General features: G+C 47.4%; 6 protein-coding genes across 6 annotated transcripts; 3 read left to right on the top strand and 3 right to left on the bottom strand.

The window, feature by feature from the left end:
* Positions 1–188: 188 nt before the first annotated feature.
* On the bottom strand, positions 189–2,128 carry BO79DRAFT_220424 (uncharacterized protein; the record flags this gene model as incomplete). The annotated part of the gene is made up of 8 exons (XM_025683490.1): positions 189–403; positions 492–621; positions 700–854; positions 1,081–1,178; positions 1,250–1,376; positions 1,435–1,504; positions 1,578–1,603; positions 1,981–2,128. The coding sequence occupies 8 exons, from the start codon at positions 2,126–2,128 to the stop codon at positions 189–191; spliced, it is 969 nt and encodes a 322-aa protein (XP_025536633.1).
* A 738-nt stretch (positions 2,129–2,866) lies between these two features.
* BO79DRAFT_155114 (uncharacterized protein) lies at positions 2,867–4,158 on the top strand (the record flags this gene model as incomplete). Its single annotated transcript, XM_025678771.1, has 3 exons — positions 2,867–3,187; positions 3,251–3,473; positions 3,530–4,158. The coding sequence occupies 3 exons, from the start codon at positions 2,867–2,869 to the stop codon at positions 4,156–4,158; spliced, it is 1,173 nt and encodes a 390-aa protein (XP_025536632.1).
* A 1,588-nt stretch (positions 4,159–5,746) lies between these two features.
* On the bottom strand, positions 5,747–7,181 carry BO79DRAFT_272034 (uncharacterized protein; the record flags this gene model as incomplete). Its single annotated transcript, XM_025687400.1, has 7 exons — positions 5,747–5,796; positions 5,833–6,210; positions 6,264–6,336; positions 6,390–6,437; positions 6,527–6,626; positions 6,714–7,050; positions 7,118–7,181. The coding sequence occupies 7 exons, from the start codon at positions 7,179–7,181 to the stop codon at positions 5,747–5,749; spliced, it is 1,050 nt and encodes a 349-aa protein (XP_025536631.1).
* Positions 7,182–7,852: 671 nt separating this feature from the next.
* Positions 7,853–9,254, top strand: BO79DRAFT_231152 (uncharacterized protein; the record flags this gene model as incomplete). The annotated part of the gene is made up of 3 exons (XM_025684137.1): positions 7,853–8,508; positions 8,654–8,970; positions 9,031–9,254. The coding sequence occupies 3 exons, from the start codon at positions 7,853–7,855 to the stop codon at positions 9,252–9,254; spliced, it is 1,197 nt and encodes a 398-aa protein (XP_025536630.1).
* A 2,814-nt stretch (positions 9,255–12,068) lies between these two features.
* On the top strand, positions 12,069–13,033 carry BO79DRAFT_289590 (uncharacterized protein). The gene is made up of 3 exons (XM_025688797.1): positions 12,069–12,411; positions 12,470–12,548; positions 12,602–13,033. The coding sequence occupies exons 1-3, from the start codon at positions 12,382–12,384 to the stop codon at positions 12,928–12,930; spliced, it is 438 nt and encodes a 145-aa protein (XP_025536629.1). The 5' UTR covers positions 12,069–12,381; the 3' UTR covers positions 12,931–13,033.
* A 1,516-nt stretch (positions 13,034–14,549) lies between these two features.
* BO79DRAFT_239630 (ketopantoate reductase family protein) lies at positions 14,550–15,938 on the bottom strand. The gene is made up of 5 exons (XM_025684937.1): positions 15,858–15,938; positions 15,711–15,804; positions 15,602–15,656; positions 15,346–15,545; positions 14,550–15,286 (listed from the first exon to the last, which is right to left on the bottom strand). The coding sequence occupies exons 1-5, from the start codon at positions 15,896–15,898 to the stop codon at positions 14,708–14,710; spliced, it is 969 nt and encodes a 322-aa protein (XP_025536628.1). The 5' UTR covers positions 15,899–15,938; the 3' UTR covers positions 14,550–14,707.
* Positions 15,939–16,009: the final 71 nt, after the last annotated feature.

Below are 16,009 nucleotides of genomic sequence, written 5' to 3'. Positions count from 1 at the left end.
CACTGATAGTCTTGAGGAATGAAAAAAAACCCGAAATATAAAGGATGGAATGATCGGCATGCGTATTAGGGGGAACCAAGGATTATCAGAAGTAGGGTCACCAGAGGAGCGATATGGAAAGAGAGAGAGAAAAGAGAAGAGAGGAAAGAGAAGAGAGGAAAGAGAAGAGAGGAAACAAAATGGCAAACTCACTCTACCAAACGGCATCCACCCAGAGGTACATCCTGCTCACCAAGTAGTGCGTTCTGCGACCGGGCCGTGAATCTAACAATGGCCTGTCTCTCCGAGTATCTGACTTCCCACGTAATCTGCACTTTCACGCTGTACTCATCACCTACGCGCATCAGGCAAGAGAGGTTCAACCCCTGCAGGTGGAAACTGAGTGGTGGCATCCGTTCGGATTCTGTTGTTTCATTTGCGATATTAGCGAGACGCGCGCAGACCAAATACGATGTTCAGAGACGGGCAAAACGAAAGCCCAAAATACTCACCACCATTATTAGCATCAGAGAACTCGGCTATATGTCGAAGGAGATTTATGATGGTTATGGGCGCATTTCCAGCACGATAATGAATGTCGAAAAAAAGCTCATTTTGGTGCTGACTTTCAACTGCGTGGTCCTGGAGAATCATTCACGGAGGTGTCAGTCTGGGTTGAGATCACCTTGCTCGGGCGAGATGAAGCACGTCGATACAGACCTTGCGAATTATCCAGTGCGGGGAGGATTGCTCTAGGTTGATGCTCCCGTCACGGATGATAGCCCCCTCCGCAGCTTGCAGACCGTAGCTTGCGTCAAAATACAGGCGGGGGATCGCCCTGCCGAGGATCCCTCGATAAGTCGCTCCCCAGGACACTGATTGAGCCCTATATAACAGTTAGCTCACAGTCTGGCATCAATGGGTGTATTCAAACTTGCTCGTAAGTGTCCAATCGATGTAGGGTAACCGTATGCTGCAATCTCTGTCGTATCTGCTCGACCAAGTACGGTACCCGACTCCCACCACCCGTGAGGAAGACAGCCTAGTGAAAAGACCGTCAGCTTGTACTGATTGATAGTTGGTAGGTGCAGGAAAGCATACCGGGACTGGTGGCTCTAGTGGGCGCGGTGGAACGATGTTGGCCATTATCAGGTCGATAGTATTGACCACCGTGGAGTTCAGGGAATTCTTCAGCACATCTGGGGGAACGGTGATTACGCCAGTCTCATCAATCTGGATGGGATCCTCCTCAGTGCCATGGGATCAGCACTTGAGGTCACAAATTCTGTCCAGGAGGGCCTCGTTCAGCGGCCTAACGAGCCCAAAGATGTGCGGGGGCAGCTCCTTCATGTGTTGACGGATCGCAGCATTGGATGCTGCGACACCGAGATTAACCCCTGAAAAGGGTTAGCTATTGCCCTGAAATGCCAAACTGGCTTCAAAGACGATACATACCTGACGGTCTTCCCAGTGGTTCGTACACGGTATTTGACCCGGTCCCCTGAATATGAAAAGCACCGACATCCTTCCGGCAATCGAGTCAGTTTGTAGCCGACGAAAATAGCCAATGACATCCCCGTAGGGGCTCGGGCACTTACGGTGGTTCCTCCACCGATGTCGCATACTAGAATACGGTCATCTTCCTGCTTCACGAGTCAACACTAGTTAGCTGATCGGCCATGTGGAGGGGAAAGAAACTAGGGTGGTGGGGTTTGGGAGGCTTTTCACTGACCGCTTGAGATTCCTTCTGATGTGTGAAATATAGAGCAGCAGCTTCTGCTTCGGTAAGGAAAAAAAAGATTGTCAGCTTCTTTGGACCCGAAGCGTGCGTCTCGCACTGCTTTAGCAAAAACTTTCTGGTTGTCGGCAGACCAGCTAGCTGGCTGGCTAAACCAAAAATCGGTCCCGAGTTCGGCCGAATGACGTGGAGAGACAATCAAATTCTGTATCTCTGTATGAGTTGACGAAGATAGTCGGAAACAAGCTGCTCGGATGAAACACCGTCTGGCAATGCTGGATTCGGGGTCTCGCGCAGGATGGGGTGCTCCTGGTCGTAGAGGAATAATTTGAGCCACTTGAAGACCGGATCCTTTCCGGTTCGTGCATCTTGGCCCCATGTTACACTCCTGTCTTGAAGGTATGCCAGCATGGTTGGAAAAATATGCTTGTGTTCGATGACCAAGGACCTGATGATGTCGGGCGTGCTAGATCGCCTTTGGTTCCAGAAAGCGTACGACACACCTATATTCGATGTGTGATTCGTTAAAAGAGGGATATTCATCATGTGTGATTTTGAAGAGGGTCTTACAGGTTTTCTCCGTTCCAAAATCAACCCCAACAATCAGTTTTTTTTTCGACTGAAGGTGATTTCATGGCCAAGGTGATCGAGTTTGAAAGAGTCTTCAACTATGGTGGGATGCAGACAGGACAATTGAAGGGAATTCCATGGTATGACGTGAATAGAGATGAATGCTGAATGGGAGATATATAGGATCAATGAAGGCTAATCGTAAAATCTTGGACAGGACCTTGCAATACGGTCAATGAAAGGAGAGAGGAAGGTTAGGGAGGAGCAATAAAGAGAGACGGGATCCGGGCCGGGCAGCTGCAATGGTTCACAAATCATAAGCAGCCATTGAACCCTAAATTTAGCAGGATACGAGTAAAGGATGAAGAGCGGATGACTGCAGGGCCACCTTTCAGCCTCCCAGAACAAAGCGGCCTGTCTTCCCGTTATTTACCAGAGCCTATCCCTTCAGTGTGTCTCCCCACGATTCTCCCTCACTTGACCTCAAACACTTCTCCCTTCCCAGATTCATTTCGTGTCCACATTTCATCCATCGTTAACAAGCATACTATGGTGTGTACTAGAGCTCACACAAGAGTCATGGAACAAACGCAAGCGCAGCCTTCGTCCTCCAACCTTAAAAGCTCCCCTGAGCAAAGCTCTCCACCTGGTCCAGTCGAATGTCTCACGAACGCAGACGAGGCCCCAAATCCTGCGGCCTCTCTGTCAGAGGAGGAGGACAATGTTTCAGAAACGGAGCATTTAGCAGTCCTCTCAAGGAAGGAAGAATACGCCCATGGGGTCGAAGAATACCAACGTTTCTTCAACGCGGGTGGTGGGACATGGATGATTGACTTCCAAGAGATTGGGGAACGTTTTTACAAATTGGCCATGCGTGTTGTTGGATGGATGGGTAATTGGGTGATGGCGGATGCTGGGACAATATCAAGAAAAGAAATGAACATTGTCATTGCTGCCCTAAAGGGGTATTGTGTCCAGGAAGACTGGACAGTTCTCCAAGGATTGCTACCACCTCGTCGGAGTCTTGCAGACCACTTCGCTGAGGCCCTGATCCATAAGGCGATCATGGAAAATGTTTTCTCAAACTCGTTTCAGTATCTTGATGGGAAAACAAGTTCTACGGATCAAGCCGAAGACAAGCGCTTTGCCTCGAAGCTTCAGTACCTCTACGAACGGTTCTTCGATAGTGAGTTGTCCCTTAACACAGAACTTGGTAGATGGGACTGACTGATATGTGTTCAGCCAACCCAAACCTCGCAACGCTATGGAAAGAGCAAACCCATCGACTGGCCAACTCGACAAATTCTATCGAAGCACCAGGCGACCTGAGCTTTGGGCGGGACAATGCCAAGCGTCTTCTAGCCTGCGCGCCATCCCTGGCTGATGAGATGCTGGCCAGTGAGCCAATCGGTCTACTCCTGAAAAAGCGCCTGGGCCGGAATCAGGTGGCTAAGCGGAGAAAAGAGCTTATTGAGATCTTTGAAGCTTCGCTAGGTCTCATGAAGCTTTGTGAAACGGGGGTGGGGGGTCACTTCAAGATGAAGCGATTGTCGGAGCTAGGACCGTTGTACCAATGCGGTAGTTCCTACATGATCTTTAACCTCTGCAATGGTGATATTGTAGATGAGAGGGACTTTGAGGGTCGTAAAATACTTCTGGTCGTACGGCCAACTATCATGTACACTGATAGTGCGCCTAGCGAGCTAGATTCCCCCTACAAGTCCATGGCCGCTATTGTTTCTAAGGCTAGTGTTGTGCTGGACAAAGGGGATGAGGCCAAGGAAAGTACCACAGCCGAAAGAAGGATCATCATGCGAGCTACACGTTTTGAGGAGGGGGAGGTCTGTGTCAAAACGTCGGAGATGTTCTGATTATTGGTGACGAATCGGCTTTTTCCTTTTTCTTTCCAGTTTTCCTGTCTTTCTCTTCATGCTTGGATGAGAAGGAATAAAGTCCAGCCATTCCTTCGCTGATCCATTGAACCAATGATTCGTATTATTATGCAACCCGGTCCGTTTGCCAGGTCCACTGTGGCTATAATCACTTCACTCTGAAATCATCCAAATCGTCGGGTTTATGCAGATTACTGCCTAACACATGAGAGAGACGAATCTTGACTCTGTGGATGATTTCTGGATGAATGGGCCTGGCCTTGGAACAAGCTGTGCTTCATCCCTGTACGTTACCGTAGGAGGAATAGCTAGGTGGATTGATTGAAGGACCTACAGGGAGGGTCGACTGTCTTAATGAGTTGCTTGATGGTCTACCATCTATAGTAAGATTCAGTGCATGTACCTACGATGATGAGGCTAAAACATTTTTATTCTTTAGGGAACAAAAAGGGCTTTGGTTACCCAATTCAGATTATGTGCCTGACTGACTGTAAGAGACATACAAAGTAGGAAAGTAGTCTATGGGCACGCCAGCAGTCTTAACGACAAAATAATCTTAAGTGTGAACTCAAGGAGTGAAGATCTAGAGAAAGTAAAGTATCATTAAAAGAAATACTGGCAGTCTGGAGTAATGAAATTAACCCGAAATATAAATTTGTAGAAGTAAAGGGCAAGAAGAAAAGAAAAGAATTTGCAGAAGTAACACGAAACAATCATGAACATTAAAGTAGCCCGGAATATGACCCAAGAGAGTGAAGGTCAAAAATAAAGAAGATAACAAAAAAAGAGCATAGAAAGATAAGAATAAGCCAGAAGATACAAAAAGAAAAAGATCATACTACTTTGAATCCAGACAGGAGTACCTTTTTCTCAGCCAGTTCGACATCTCATTTCACCATAAATGTGATAGTTGCTCCCTCATCAGTATAATCAATAATCCATTACACATCTACACCAACGCGACGTTCACTACCAATTATGATATCATGCTCAGAATTCTCCCCGGTAAATCTGAAAGGAATGACCCAATTTTCTTCAGCCTCTAGGATTGATTAGGAAAGTGAGTGAGCGAGACAAATGCACATAGATCCGATTCTTAGATGTGGAGGAATACTCACTATTATCATCCATTTCCGTCCAAACACTGATATAAGACGCCCTCATCTCGTTCAGGTTGAGGTACCCAAATAAGCTACAATTACCGGTGTGAGATATCTGAATTATTTCGCCCTAGAGATGCAGTTGTCAGATCGTGGGCCTAAGCTGGACTGGGGAAAGAAGAGATGGAAGGGGAAAGGAAAATAGGGGAAAGGAGACAAGTGATAACACAAACATTACAGATGATCCATTCTGAAGATCCCCTTTCCATCCTCGTTATCTGCTGCCTCCAACCGTGCTGCTCTATTTCCGCTCGATGCGAAAGTGCTATCCCGACACCGAAAGTAGCTTCCAGACGCACGGCTACTTTTCCACGAAGACCCCGAAGGACAGCCCCGCGGGCCACTATTGTGGAGCTAAATAATGGTCATTTTAGATACCTAGGAAGACAGAAGAGGAACTAAACATACTAGTTCTCTACATCCTTGAGGGCCATCAGCTGTGTTGTGTCCGGTATACCTTGCTTAATTTATTTCCATAGATAAGGCATGCGACTGGGACCCCCGACTAGCAAAACATACTGTTTGAGAGATCTGTCAGCGCAAAGTATGAAAGGCTTGGACAAGAGGAAACTAACGGAAATAAGCTTTTGAATTCTGTTTAATGCATCCAGGTACTGATAAATAGGACAGATTATACCGTCGATTATTCCTTGGAGGCATGCTTTGAACTCCGCCTGAGAGATGACGATGCCGCTTTCCTCGTCAAGAACGACCGGGATGTTCCCATTGCCTTCAAAGTCATACTTTACAAGGCTAATGTACTCCAACTGAGCCTTTATAAACAGTTTTAACACTCCCAACTTACAAGCAAGTTGGTTTTCTAAGCATTTAGCAATCACAGCATCCATAGCTGCACCCCCTGAGTCAGCACCTGTAAACTGTCAGCAGATCCCAAGGCATGTTGGATTAGCCAAGGATACATACCTGAAGAGCTTTTAAGTGACACATAGAGAGGATTCACGCCCGTGCCCCGGATCTCGAATACGTCAACATCCTTCTAAACTATCAGTCATCCGAGGCGAACCGCTTGTGACTAGATAGAGCGCTTGCTATTGTTCCCCCACCGACATCACAAATCAAAATACAGCCATCTTCCGGCTTTGGGAAAATTGGTCAGTTAGGGTAAGATTGGAAAAGGGTTGTAGACTTTATTCTGGCCTGGATTAAACTAGAGACCGTGTACGAACCGTTTTGTAGCCCTGGCAATCTGCAAAGTACAAAGTGACCGCTTCGGCCTCGTCCACGAAAAACACTTTATCAGGAGTATTTGCCCCAAAACCTGCATCCCTAACAGCTTGGGCCATTTTCTGTTAGCTTTCATCTGTCCAGCATGCCGGCCGCGCGAAATAGAATTCGGCTGGTGGTTTAGGAGACTTTTCCCATTTGTCATTAATCCATTCCTGGATGGCCTGGTAAAGTGGCTTGAGAAAATCTGAAAGCGCTTTCTCGGGTGTTATCCGGTTAGGTAGGGTTGGGATGTTGGTCCGCTTGAGCTCTTGTAGAATGGGATGATTGGGGCTGTAAAGGTGAAGTTTGAGCCAAGGATAAACGGTATACCCGCTGGCCCCGGTCTTTGGACCCCAGACAACGTTCCGATTCCAGTCGTTCTCATACCCAATAGTGGTAGGGAAAGCAGTTGTTTGGTCGATGGTGAATGAACTGATCAGAGGCCTCAACATTCGTTGGGGATTCGATTCGGTGTGCATTATCCCTACACCCGACCGCGAGACGTTAACTGGGGCAGAGAGTCACAGAAGGTAGTATGATAAAGATCTTACGGGTCTCAGTGGTGCCGATATCAATGCCAAAAATTAGCTTTTTCTCAGCTGCAGCAGCAGACATCTTCACACAAGGATGGGTGGGGAGCTTTGGTAAGGAAGGGGGGAGGGGGGGGGGGGAAGGAGTAAAACAATGGGTCACAGTATGATTGGAGTTTTGGAACTGGGGTAAGGGATGGGGTAACAGACAAGAGTCCAAAGAGAGAGAAAGACAAGAAAGACTTGACTTGTACTGAGGCGGGAAGGTATAAGGGTAGGGAGGGGAAAGAAATAAAGAGACAGACAGACGGCAGATTCCCCTGCTTTGTTCTCGCTGCCTCGAATTGCAATCAGCCATGGAACCCTAAGCCCGGTCGGAATACGAGGAGCGGACGAGGAACGGATGACTGCAGGGCAACACTCCGGGATATTTTGGCCTTTCAGCTTTTCCGAACAAAAGAAAAAGCTGTCATTACGGGAAAAAAAAAAGGGACTTTCTGGCCTCGACTCTCCTTACCACCCTATCACTTTCTGACTTTCTGACAACTTACCCCTCGCTTAACGTTTTGTCTTTCCCTTATCTAATTTCTGGTATCTATCTAGGCTCTCACTCTCATAAGTTGTACTATGGTGTGCACAAGGGCCCAATACAGGGCTCGGCAACAAGCACAGGAGAATTTCTCATCTTCCAACTTTGACGGCCTCTCCCAAGAGATCTCGTCTCCGAAAGCTCCTAGGACCCTTGAAAACGCTGAAATGCCTAGAAATATCGAAACCCCGGGGGACACTAAGGCGCCCGAAACTACCAAGATGCCCCCAATTACTGATGTGCCTGACGAACTTGGAACTCCCGCGAACACAGAGGCCTGCGAAGAACTCGAGATGCCGGAGGACACTGAGATAACCATCCCCAGCACTGCGAGACAGGAGCTGGACGACCAATTACACCCTCTCTACTCGTATGACTTTCTAACCAGGGATCAATACCAGGCTAGAGTCAGATCCGCAGAGCGTCTTTTGAATACTGGAAGTGAGGGCTGGGATATGGAGCCGCCACAAATCCGACAAAGATATCAGAGGTTGAGGATCCGACTTACTTCTTGGATCCTCTACTTTGTGAACAACGACATCGGGAGTTTACCAAGCGCAAAAACAAACCTCATCATCGCCAGTCTGGAGGGGTATTGTGTCAAGAAGGATTGGACCATCCTGCAAGAACAATTGCCAGCTACCGTTCACAAGCGCCTTGGAACTCTCTTCGCTGAGGCCCTCATCAACAAGTTCATCATGGAGAAGATCTTTTCGAACCCATTTTGGTACCTTGACGGGAAGATGGATCTCGCAGACCAAGGAGAAGACAAATGTTTCGCAACAAAACTGCATTGTCTCTATCAGCGGTTCTTCAAGAGTGAGTGAGTCCTACTTTGACCCCAGTCCTGATCACTGAAAGCTGACTGACAGACGTCTAGCTAACCCAACGTTTGCAACCCTTTGGAAACAACAAACGCATCGACTGGCTAATTCAACAACGAATGAGCACACAAATGGCGACCTAAGCTTTGGACAAGAAAATGCCAACCGTCTCACGGCTCGCGCACCCTTTCTGGTTGATGAGGTTCTGGCTAGTGAGCCACTCAGCCTGTTACTCAGGGGGCCCTTGAAGAAGAATGAGGCCCTCGAGCGGCGAAATCATCTCATTGGTGTTTTCAAACAAGCCAGCACTGTGATGCTTACCTGTGAAGCATATTTGGGTGGTCATTTTGCGATTCAACTTCTGCCAGAACTTGGACCGTTGTATGACTGTGAGAGCGACTACATGACCTTCCTCGGCTATGATCCGGAAAGTAGTAGCGACAAGTCCACAATGAATGGCCGTGAAATAATACTTGTAGTACGGCAGGGCATTGTCTATTCACATATGGTGCCTAACGTAGCTTCTGACTACGATTCTATAAGCACCATTGTTGAGAAGGCTACAGTAGTGCTGGCAGAACAGACCAGCGGAAGCGAAAAGGCGGAATCCCTAGAAGGGGATCCAGGCATCGAAGCTGCCGACAATGATGAAGGAAGGGTAAACCCGGAAGCCTTGAAGCAGACGCATTTGGGGGATACAGCTTCTGGACGGGGTCACGTTTTGGTAATTAAGGCATGGGAATGACTGATCTCTTCTACCTCTATTTTGTTCTTTCAATCTGTACTTTCAATCTGTGCCTCTCTCTTCTCTTCCTCTCTATTATTATTGTTATTATCGTCGTTATTATTATCATTAGATTTCCATCACTATATCCCCCCCCCAACAAAAACTCTCATTTCTCCCGCCCTCGGTAATAGTTAGCTTCAGATACTAAATGCAAACTTTCTTGCGGCTGTACGGCTCGTTACACTAAGCACCTTTCAAGTTATCCCTCCGACAAACGAGCAGCGAGGTGAGTTGACCCATCATTTTGATTCCGCCCAAATGTCTCATTTGAACGGTGCGCAGGAACACCGGTCCGGTATCTCCAATCTCCCCACCCTCGTACGGCCTGATCGCTACTTACCATTCATTAAGCATTGTGCAACAAATGACGTGGGCTCGTCGGAGAATAAAGAGATCAAACGGGGAGGAGCAATGCCTAGCATTTCCTCGTAGATACATCGAACAGATCATTCATATCGTTATGCAACTTGCTCCGTTTGCCAGGATTCGGTGTGGCTGCAATCCACTGTGGTCTGGGAACATTCAATTGTCAGGGTTACGTGGATTGCTGCCCAACTCATGAGGGAGACGAATCTTGGCCCTGGTGACCATTTCTCAATGGATAGTTCTGGCCTTTGAACAAGCTCTGCTTCATCCCTGTACGTTACTGAAAGCTCCCGTTCCTTTCCGCACGGCTTACGCCATATTGCCTCTTGCCTTGAATACGAGCGCCTTAAAACTGCCACCACTTCTGCGATATGATCTGGCTTAGCCTCTCAGGGCACGTAAGAGTCGATGAACCTCGTATCTCTCACACTGTAGCCTGAATGGTGGCGCAAACCTTTGGTTTGATGCCGGTACTACCTTGTGAATGGCACTTGGGTGCTGCTTCTCGCGGTCGGAAGGCCAATGGGAAATGGTTGCTGACTAGGTCCGACTTCCGCGACTGAGAGTCCCGGTGCTAGGTGAAATTACTCCGTGGAGAAGGCTTTTTGACGATAAGCTGCTGGTCCAGACTTTCCCGAGACGCGTAACGCCATGCTGACGTCCACTGTTAACAGGTCGATCATCCGGCCCCTTTCCGTTTCCGCGGCTTCGGCGTTTGCTTCTTCGGACTGCTTGATCTTTCGGCTTGTGGCATCAAGAATCAACCCATGCAGGTTACTCCCATCACAAACGAGACCGTCGCCCGGTCGTATTGACATGATGTGTATCGTTGTTCATTTCCTGATGACACTAGGGTTACATTGTGGGTTGTGGGATGTTACCCCTATCGTGAGAACAGTGTTCGGATATTGATAGTAAACTTTCCAGCGTGCCGTCATCACTGCAAGTGTGTTTCAGAGTCTGAAAGCTTTCTGATTCGAGCCCTGTAGCAATCATGAGAAGAGAAAAAGCCAAATCTGTAGCAAAGGCTGATGATGCTACTCTACCTCGTCGGAGATGAGCCAGTTTTCGGTGCCTCACATGACACGACGAAATGCCCTGACGTTGTGCAACCTTAGCAATATCGTCGATCTTTGCACAGAGACGAAGTGAAGGCCAGACTCTTGGGCCGGAAGTCCAGCTTGATTATGGATATCCCACATGCCGATATAGATGTTTACACTTTGAACACAACATGCGAGAAGGTAGTTGTCAGTAACTCACTATAAGCACAGGTACACAATCCCATCACGTGGTTGAGTGCAGATCGGCTAGACCGTAAAAGTAGCTCCGTTGACTGTATTTCGCTCATTCATTACTCCGCCAGTCACGTATCATCATACTTTTCAGGTCAACCCATCTATTACAGTCTGATTACCGAACTGGCTACCAAGTTCATCCTTCACAAGTCGGCGAAATGCGCATATCTGTGAATGATTATACATCATTCAACTTTTGTCTCTACGTAGCAGGTATTCCCAGAGTTTTGCAAAATTTGCCATGTATGACTTAGGGATGGTGAAGTATTATGATCGGGAAATACGAGAAAATACCAAGTATCTTTGGTTATTTTGGTTGCCTTTAACCTGCTATAAATGGTCTTGCCAGTCACGTGCCGTTGAGTAGTTTCATCTGCCCCTTCGTGAGTGTATAATTACCAATACAAACAGTATTATCTTTTAGGTGGCTAATCAAGGAACCACCGGCATTGGCACATAGATCAAATGTTCTTCAAATTTCTTGCCTAACTAGTGAGGGTCTTCAGCTTTTTATGGACTACGTATAACATGACTGATTTATATCTCTGAAAGAGGTGAAAGACTCTACTCGTTCATAATAATAGTGCTTACCGTCACGTGTAAGGACATGGGGTTCTCTTAACTGCTCACAAACGGTCAAGTGACCTTTGCGGCTTGTCACGTGCTTTGAGACCTTTTGCCAGCATCATGTAATCATAGAAATAATCACATGACTGCGGTCGCACGGTCGCGGATAGCAGTAGGTGCAGTCTTAGCCAGAATGTTCAATTCGTATGTTTGAATTAATTTCAGTCTTTTGTCTGTCGAGGAAATGAGCAAGGCGGATATGTAGACTAGGGATTTTTTACCGAAGCACAGTGTTCCTGATGCTGCCTGTAATTTCGACCACAACTTTTGCCTAAGGCATGACGGGCTTGAGAGGCGGTGAGTATTCTGCAAGATACGCGAACTATAGTAGTAGGCGGTGTAAGCGACCGCGAGAACAGGAGCCTTTCCTGATCGGGTCAACGTGTTCAAATGTGTGCCTGGTGAAAGGGGCATCAATGATTGGCATCCAGGCACTGTTGATGCTTATCATCTCACCATCCATGCCAGTATCACCAGACGTAAGAGCCATATGCATATCATGATCTACAGCTTGCTTACCTCTCGTGTGTTTAATTTCTTGTATAGAGATGCCCGACTAGGAACTCCAAAGCATTACTGCGACCAGCCTTGCCTTTTGCATACCACTCAGACCAACATTCACAACACTGAGCATTCACTGATGACAACATTCTTATCACGAGGTGCAATACTTGTTATAATTGAGCTGTTACCCCCTTTTATTCCTATCTAACACACCAAAATCATCATATAATCTCATCTTCTAAGCTGATAACCAACACCTTCTACCTCTCACCGCACAACTTCATCGGACCATGTATTGGACCAACGAAGCCAACGCCAAAGTAAGCGAGCAGACCCTACAAATACACAATCTTTGACAGACACAACTGACAAATGAAGCTCTTGGTTGGTGTATTGGAGCAGATGCGTGGGAAGCTCAAGCTTGATTACGAAAGACTTGCCACCCACATGGGCAGCGGTACCTTGAACCCTAGTATAAATCCATATTTACACCAAATCTAATCGAGACAGACTGCACCGCATGCGCGATCGAACAGCAGATAACAAAGCTCAAGCGTCAGGCGAACAACTCCAGTCCCACCAAGAGCACTGCCGGCAGCTCGGGTGACAAGTCGACCTCAACTACTACTCCGTTCAGTACCCCCATGAAGCGACAGCCTGATATCGCTTGCAATTTTCACAAGCGTCCGGCTAAGAAGACCAAGTTGGATGATAAGGATGCACCCGTCTCTCGTTCTAAATTGGTAACTGTGAAGCGGGATATCGAATCGGATGTCGTCTTTGTTAAGACAGAGACTAAGTCTATGGTCATGGAAAAAATCAAGGAGGAAAGATCGTGATTGATCCCAGGTCAATACCTCTCTGGTAGATATTGGGCGCTGGGTTAAGGGAGGGAAGATCAATGTGAAATATGCTTTCTTTGAAGAACAACACAAATAGCTGACGGACTAAACTCATACAATCAGTCTAATGTTTGAGTAGAATCACAACCCGCTGCTCGGAACGTCTCATGAGCCATCAATGATAATTCCTGTCCAACACCCTAGGTTCCTCGGTATGATTCTAGAGGAAATCGAAGGAATATACTCTATATCAATGTAGACTACTAAAGCTAGACGATAATAGTCCACCTGGGATGAGCATGTATGTTTGCTCTGTAGCTAAACCAAACAGTCAAAGTAGACATTGTATCAGTTACTCGGATCTGAGAATAATAAGAACAGTCCATCATCACCAATTCATTGTATACTACTTCCTGTAATTATAGCACAGTACCTTCAACCGCTACTTGTTGCTCGCTGGAAACATTTCCATCAAAAATGGTCAGCCACTATAGCAGATCAGTAGACAATATCCTCTCCGTTGACAGTCTCTATTTTTCGTTTGTTATCTCTATTCCCACTGCCCTTTGCTTGGACTCTTCGTTGCCTCGAGTATCTCTGTGTCCTGGGACAGTCTCTATCATAATCCTGCTCTTGTAATTATTAGCTGATTGCTAAATTCTACCAATTGTCATGGCTTAGAATAAGCATATGTTGTACCCTGCAGCCACTTCAGTACCGAAAAGCAGAGGTAGAATTACAACCGGAGATTATGGCGGAAAAGCTGCTGCGCCAGGCTGAACTGCATGTTGCCGAGCGTGGGGTCCGCCGAGTGTCTGTTACTGTGGTGCTCGTAGACCTGGGTTTTTAAGATCTAGCGTGTCTCTTTGTGTCTCTTTGAGGGTCCTCGTTATCTGCAAGGTGGCAGAGAGGCTGCGGAGTGTCAGTGTGTGCAGCGATTCTGTTAAACAAACATTGACGAGGCGAAACAAGTATCGCCCGTTCAGGTAGCAAGATAAGCTTGATCATGGCCTTCGATATCCATCAGCTTTGTAAATGGTATACTATGATATGGTCACTTTTAGGATATGATTCGACCAAATGACTTGTTCCACCTGCAAAAGTTGATGTCAATAATGATGGTTTCCCATCATAATTAGATGAGAACTAGGGTGTGTCATAGGATTGTTTGATGGCTAGCCCCCTTCGTAGCAGATCAGCCATATGCGCAGCGTGTCATGGAAAGGAAGCACAGTAGCAGGGTTGATAAATGCCGAGCGCAGAACAATCAAGGTAGTTCTGTTCCTGACTGTGTGCTGGCCGTGATGTTTGTAGAGACATTCCTCAACTGTTCTCCGTAGAGTCAAGGATTTCGAGGAAAGGATATACGGAGTATGAGTGTAGTATAATATTGAACTAATAATCTTTTGAGACAATTCATATTTTCTGGTCTTTTGGATCTAACGAAAGTTGCTTTGATGGCCGAGTACAATGAAAGGGAAAGCAGACGTGAACGGAGGAGAAGGGAGCTTTATCTAACTGCTAGACGTAGTGTGAATACGAGCAGACTAATTTGGAGAGTGAACAGTAAGGTTATAAGTACGTGAGATGAACGGAATAACTGTAGTGAAAGACCACTTGTCAATGAATATGTGACAATATCCTAGATAAATACCTTATCGAGAAGGATATCTGAATATGTAGGCGTATACATCAACTATAGCCATGAGACACTTCTACTTTGCAGGAATTTACTCGTCTAGCTCTATCCACAGACTACCGAAGAGTTCATCGCTCAAATCTTCTGCACCCGACGCGTCTCTCCATCAACAGCCCGCAACAGTACATACAGTGTCTCCAACACTGGCGTAGGAACCCCCAACTCTCGCCCCTTACGCACTGGTGTACCCACAATCACCTCAATTTCCATTGGCCGGTTATTCTCCCGGTCGATCTGCATACTCGTTCGGACTGCCCCCAGCCCTTGAATGCGTGCCAATTGAGTGTCAATCAGATCATCCGGGAGAGGGACACCCGCAGCACGAGCCACAGCCACAGCCTCGCTCATGAGTCGTCGCGTGAAGGGAATGGCATCAGCAGAGGATTGTAAGAATGCTTGCGTGTCCAAAGCGGTCAGGGTTGTCAAGGTGTTCCAGGCACAGTTCCAGATGACTTTGGACCAGCGGGTGGGTTGGATGTTGTCGTGCACCGTGTGACGAGTCTGACCTGCGGCGAGGAGGCCAGTGAAGGTGTTGAGACGCTCAGCCTCCACAGCATCTGGAACGTTGGGGTTCGGGTAAAGGCCGAGTTCGGTGTCTTCGGATGTGGTGTGGATGACGGTGCCTGGGGTGGGCTGGGATGCTCCGACCCATGTCTGGGCGGGGTTAGTGGGGTTGGCTGTTGAAGGCGTTGAGGATTGGGGAATAGACATACAACGCAGGAGATGATACTGCAGGATGGGTAGACCTCGCGGAATGGCTCTTCGTTTCCCACGCCGTTCTGGATAATCACGATTGTGGTGTCCTTGCCAATTGCCGGTGCTAGCGAATGGACGGCGCCGGCTGGGTCAATGGCCTTGTTGGTGCAGACAACATAGTCGACTGGGTGGGTGAGTTCTGAAGGCGAGCGGACCACTTTGTGATCGAGTTAGTTGGTGGTGCTGGTTGTGACTGCGTGAGGGAGCAGTTACCGTGGTCTGGATAGAATCGATGCTCGCCGTGGTTTGCACTTTTCAGAAGGATGCCCTGTTTGGCAGTGAGTCGGCCATAATTCGTTCAAGTTTGATTGGAATAACTCACATTCTCCTTGACGGCTGCGTAGTTGGACCGAGCGACCACAGTCAGACGAACCTTGTTACTACGATGCAGAATGAAGGCGTAGAAGGAGCCAATGCTGCGATTCAGTTAGATTCATCGCCGGGCAGAGAATTGGAGAAGACTGCATACGCTCCCAGCCCATAGAGAAGGACATCAACCTGGCTGGCCATGAGCAACAAATGATTGAAGATAAACTGAATTAGAGACTGGACTGACTGACAGGCAGGTAAGAGGAGTAATAGTAGTGACAGTAGTAGTAGTAGAGCCAAGCTATAACAAAT

This window comes from Aspergillus costaricaensis (assembly GCF_003184835.1).
Source record: "Aspergillus costaricaensis CBS 115574 unplaced genomic scaffold BO79scaffold_29, whole genome shotgun sequence".
In the NCBI taxonomy this organism is placed as follows: Eukaryota; Fungi; Ascomycota; class Eurotiomycetes; order Eurotiales; family Aspergillaceae; genus Aspergillus; species Aspergillus costaricensis.
The sequence above is the reverse complement of the archived record's forward strand: the minus strand, read 5'-3'. Positions and strand labels throughout refer to the sequence as shown.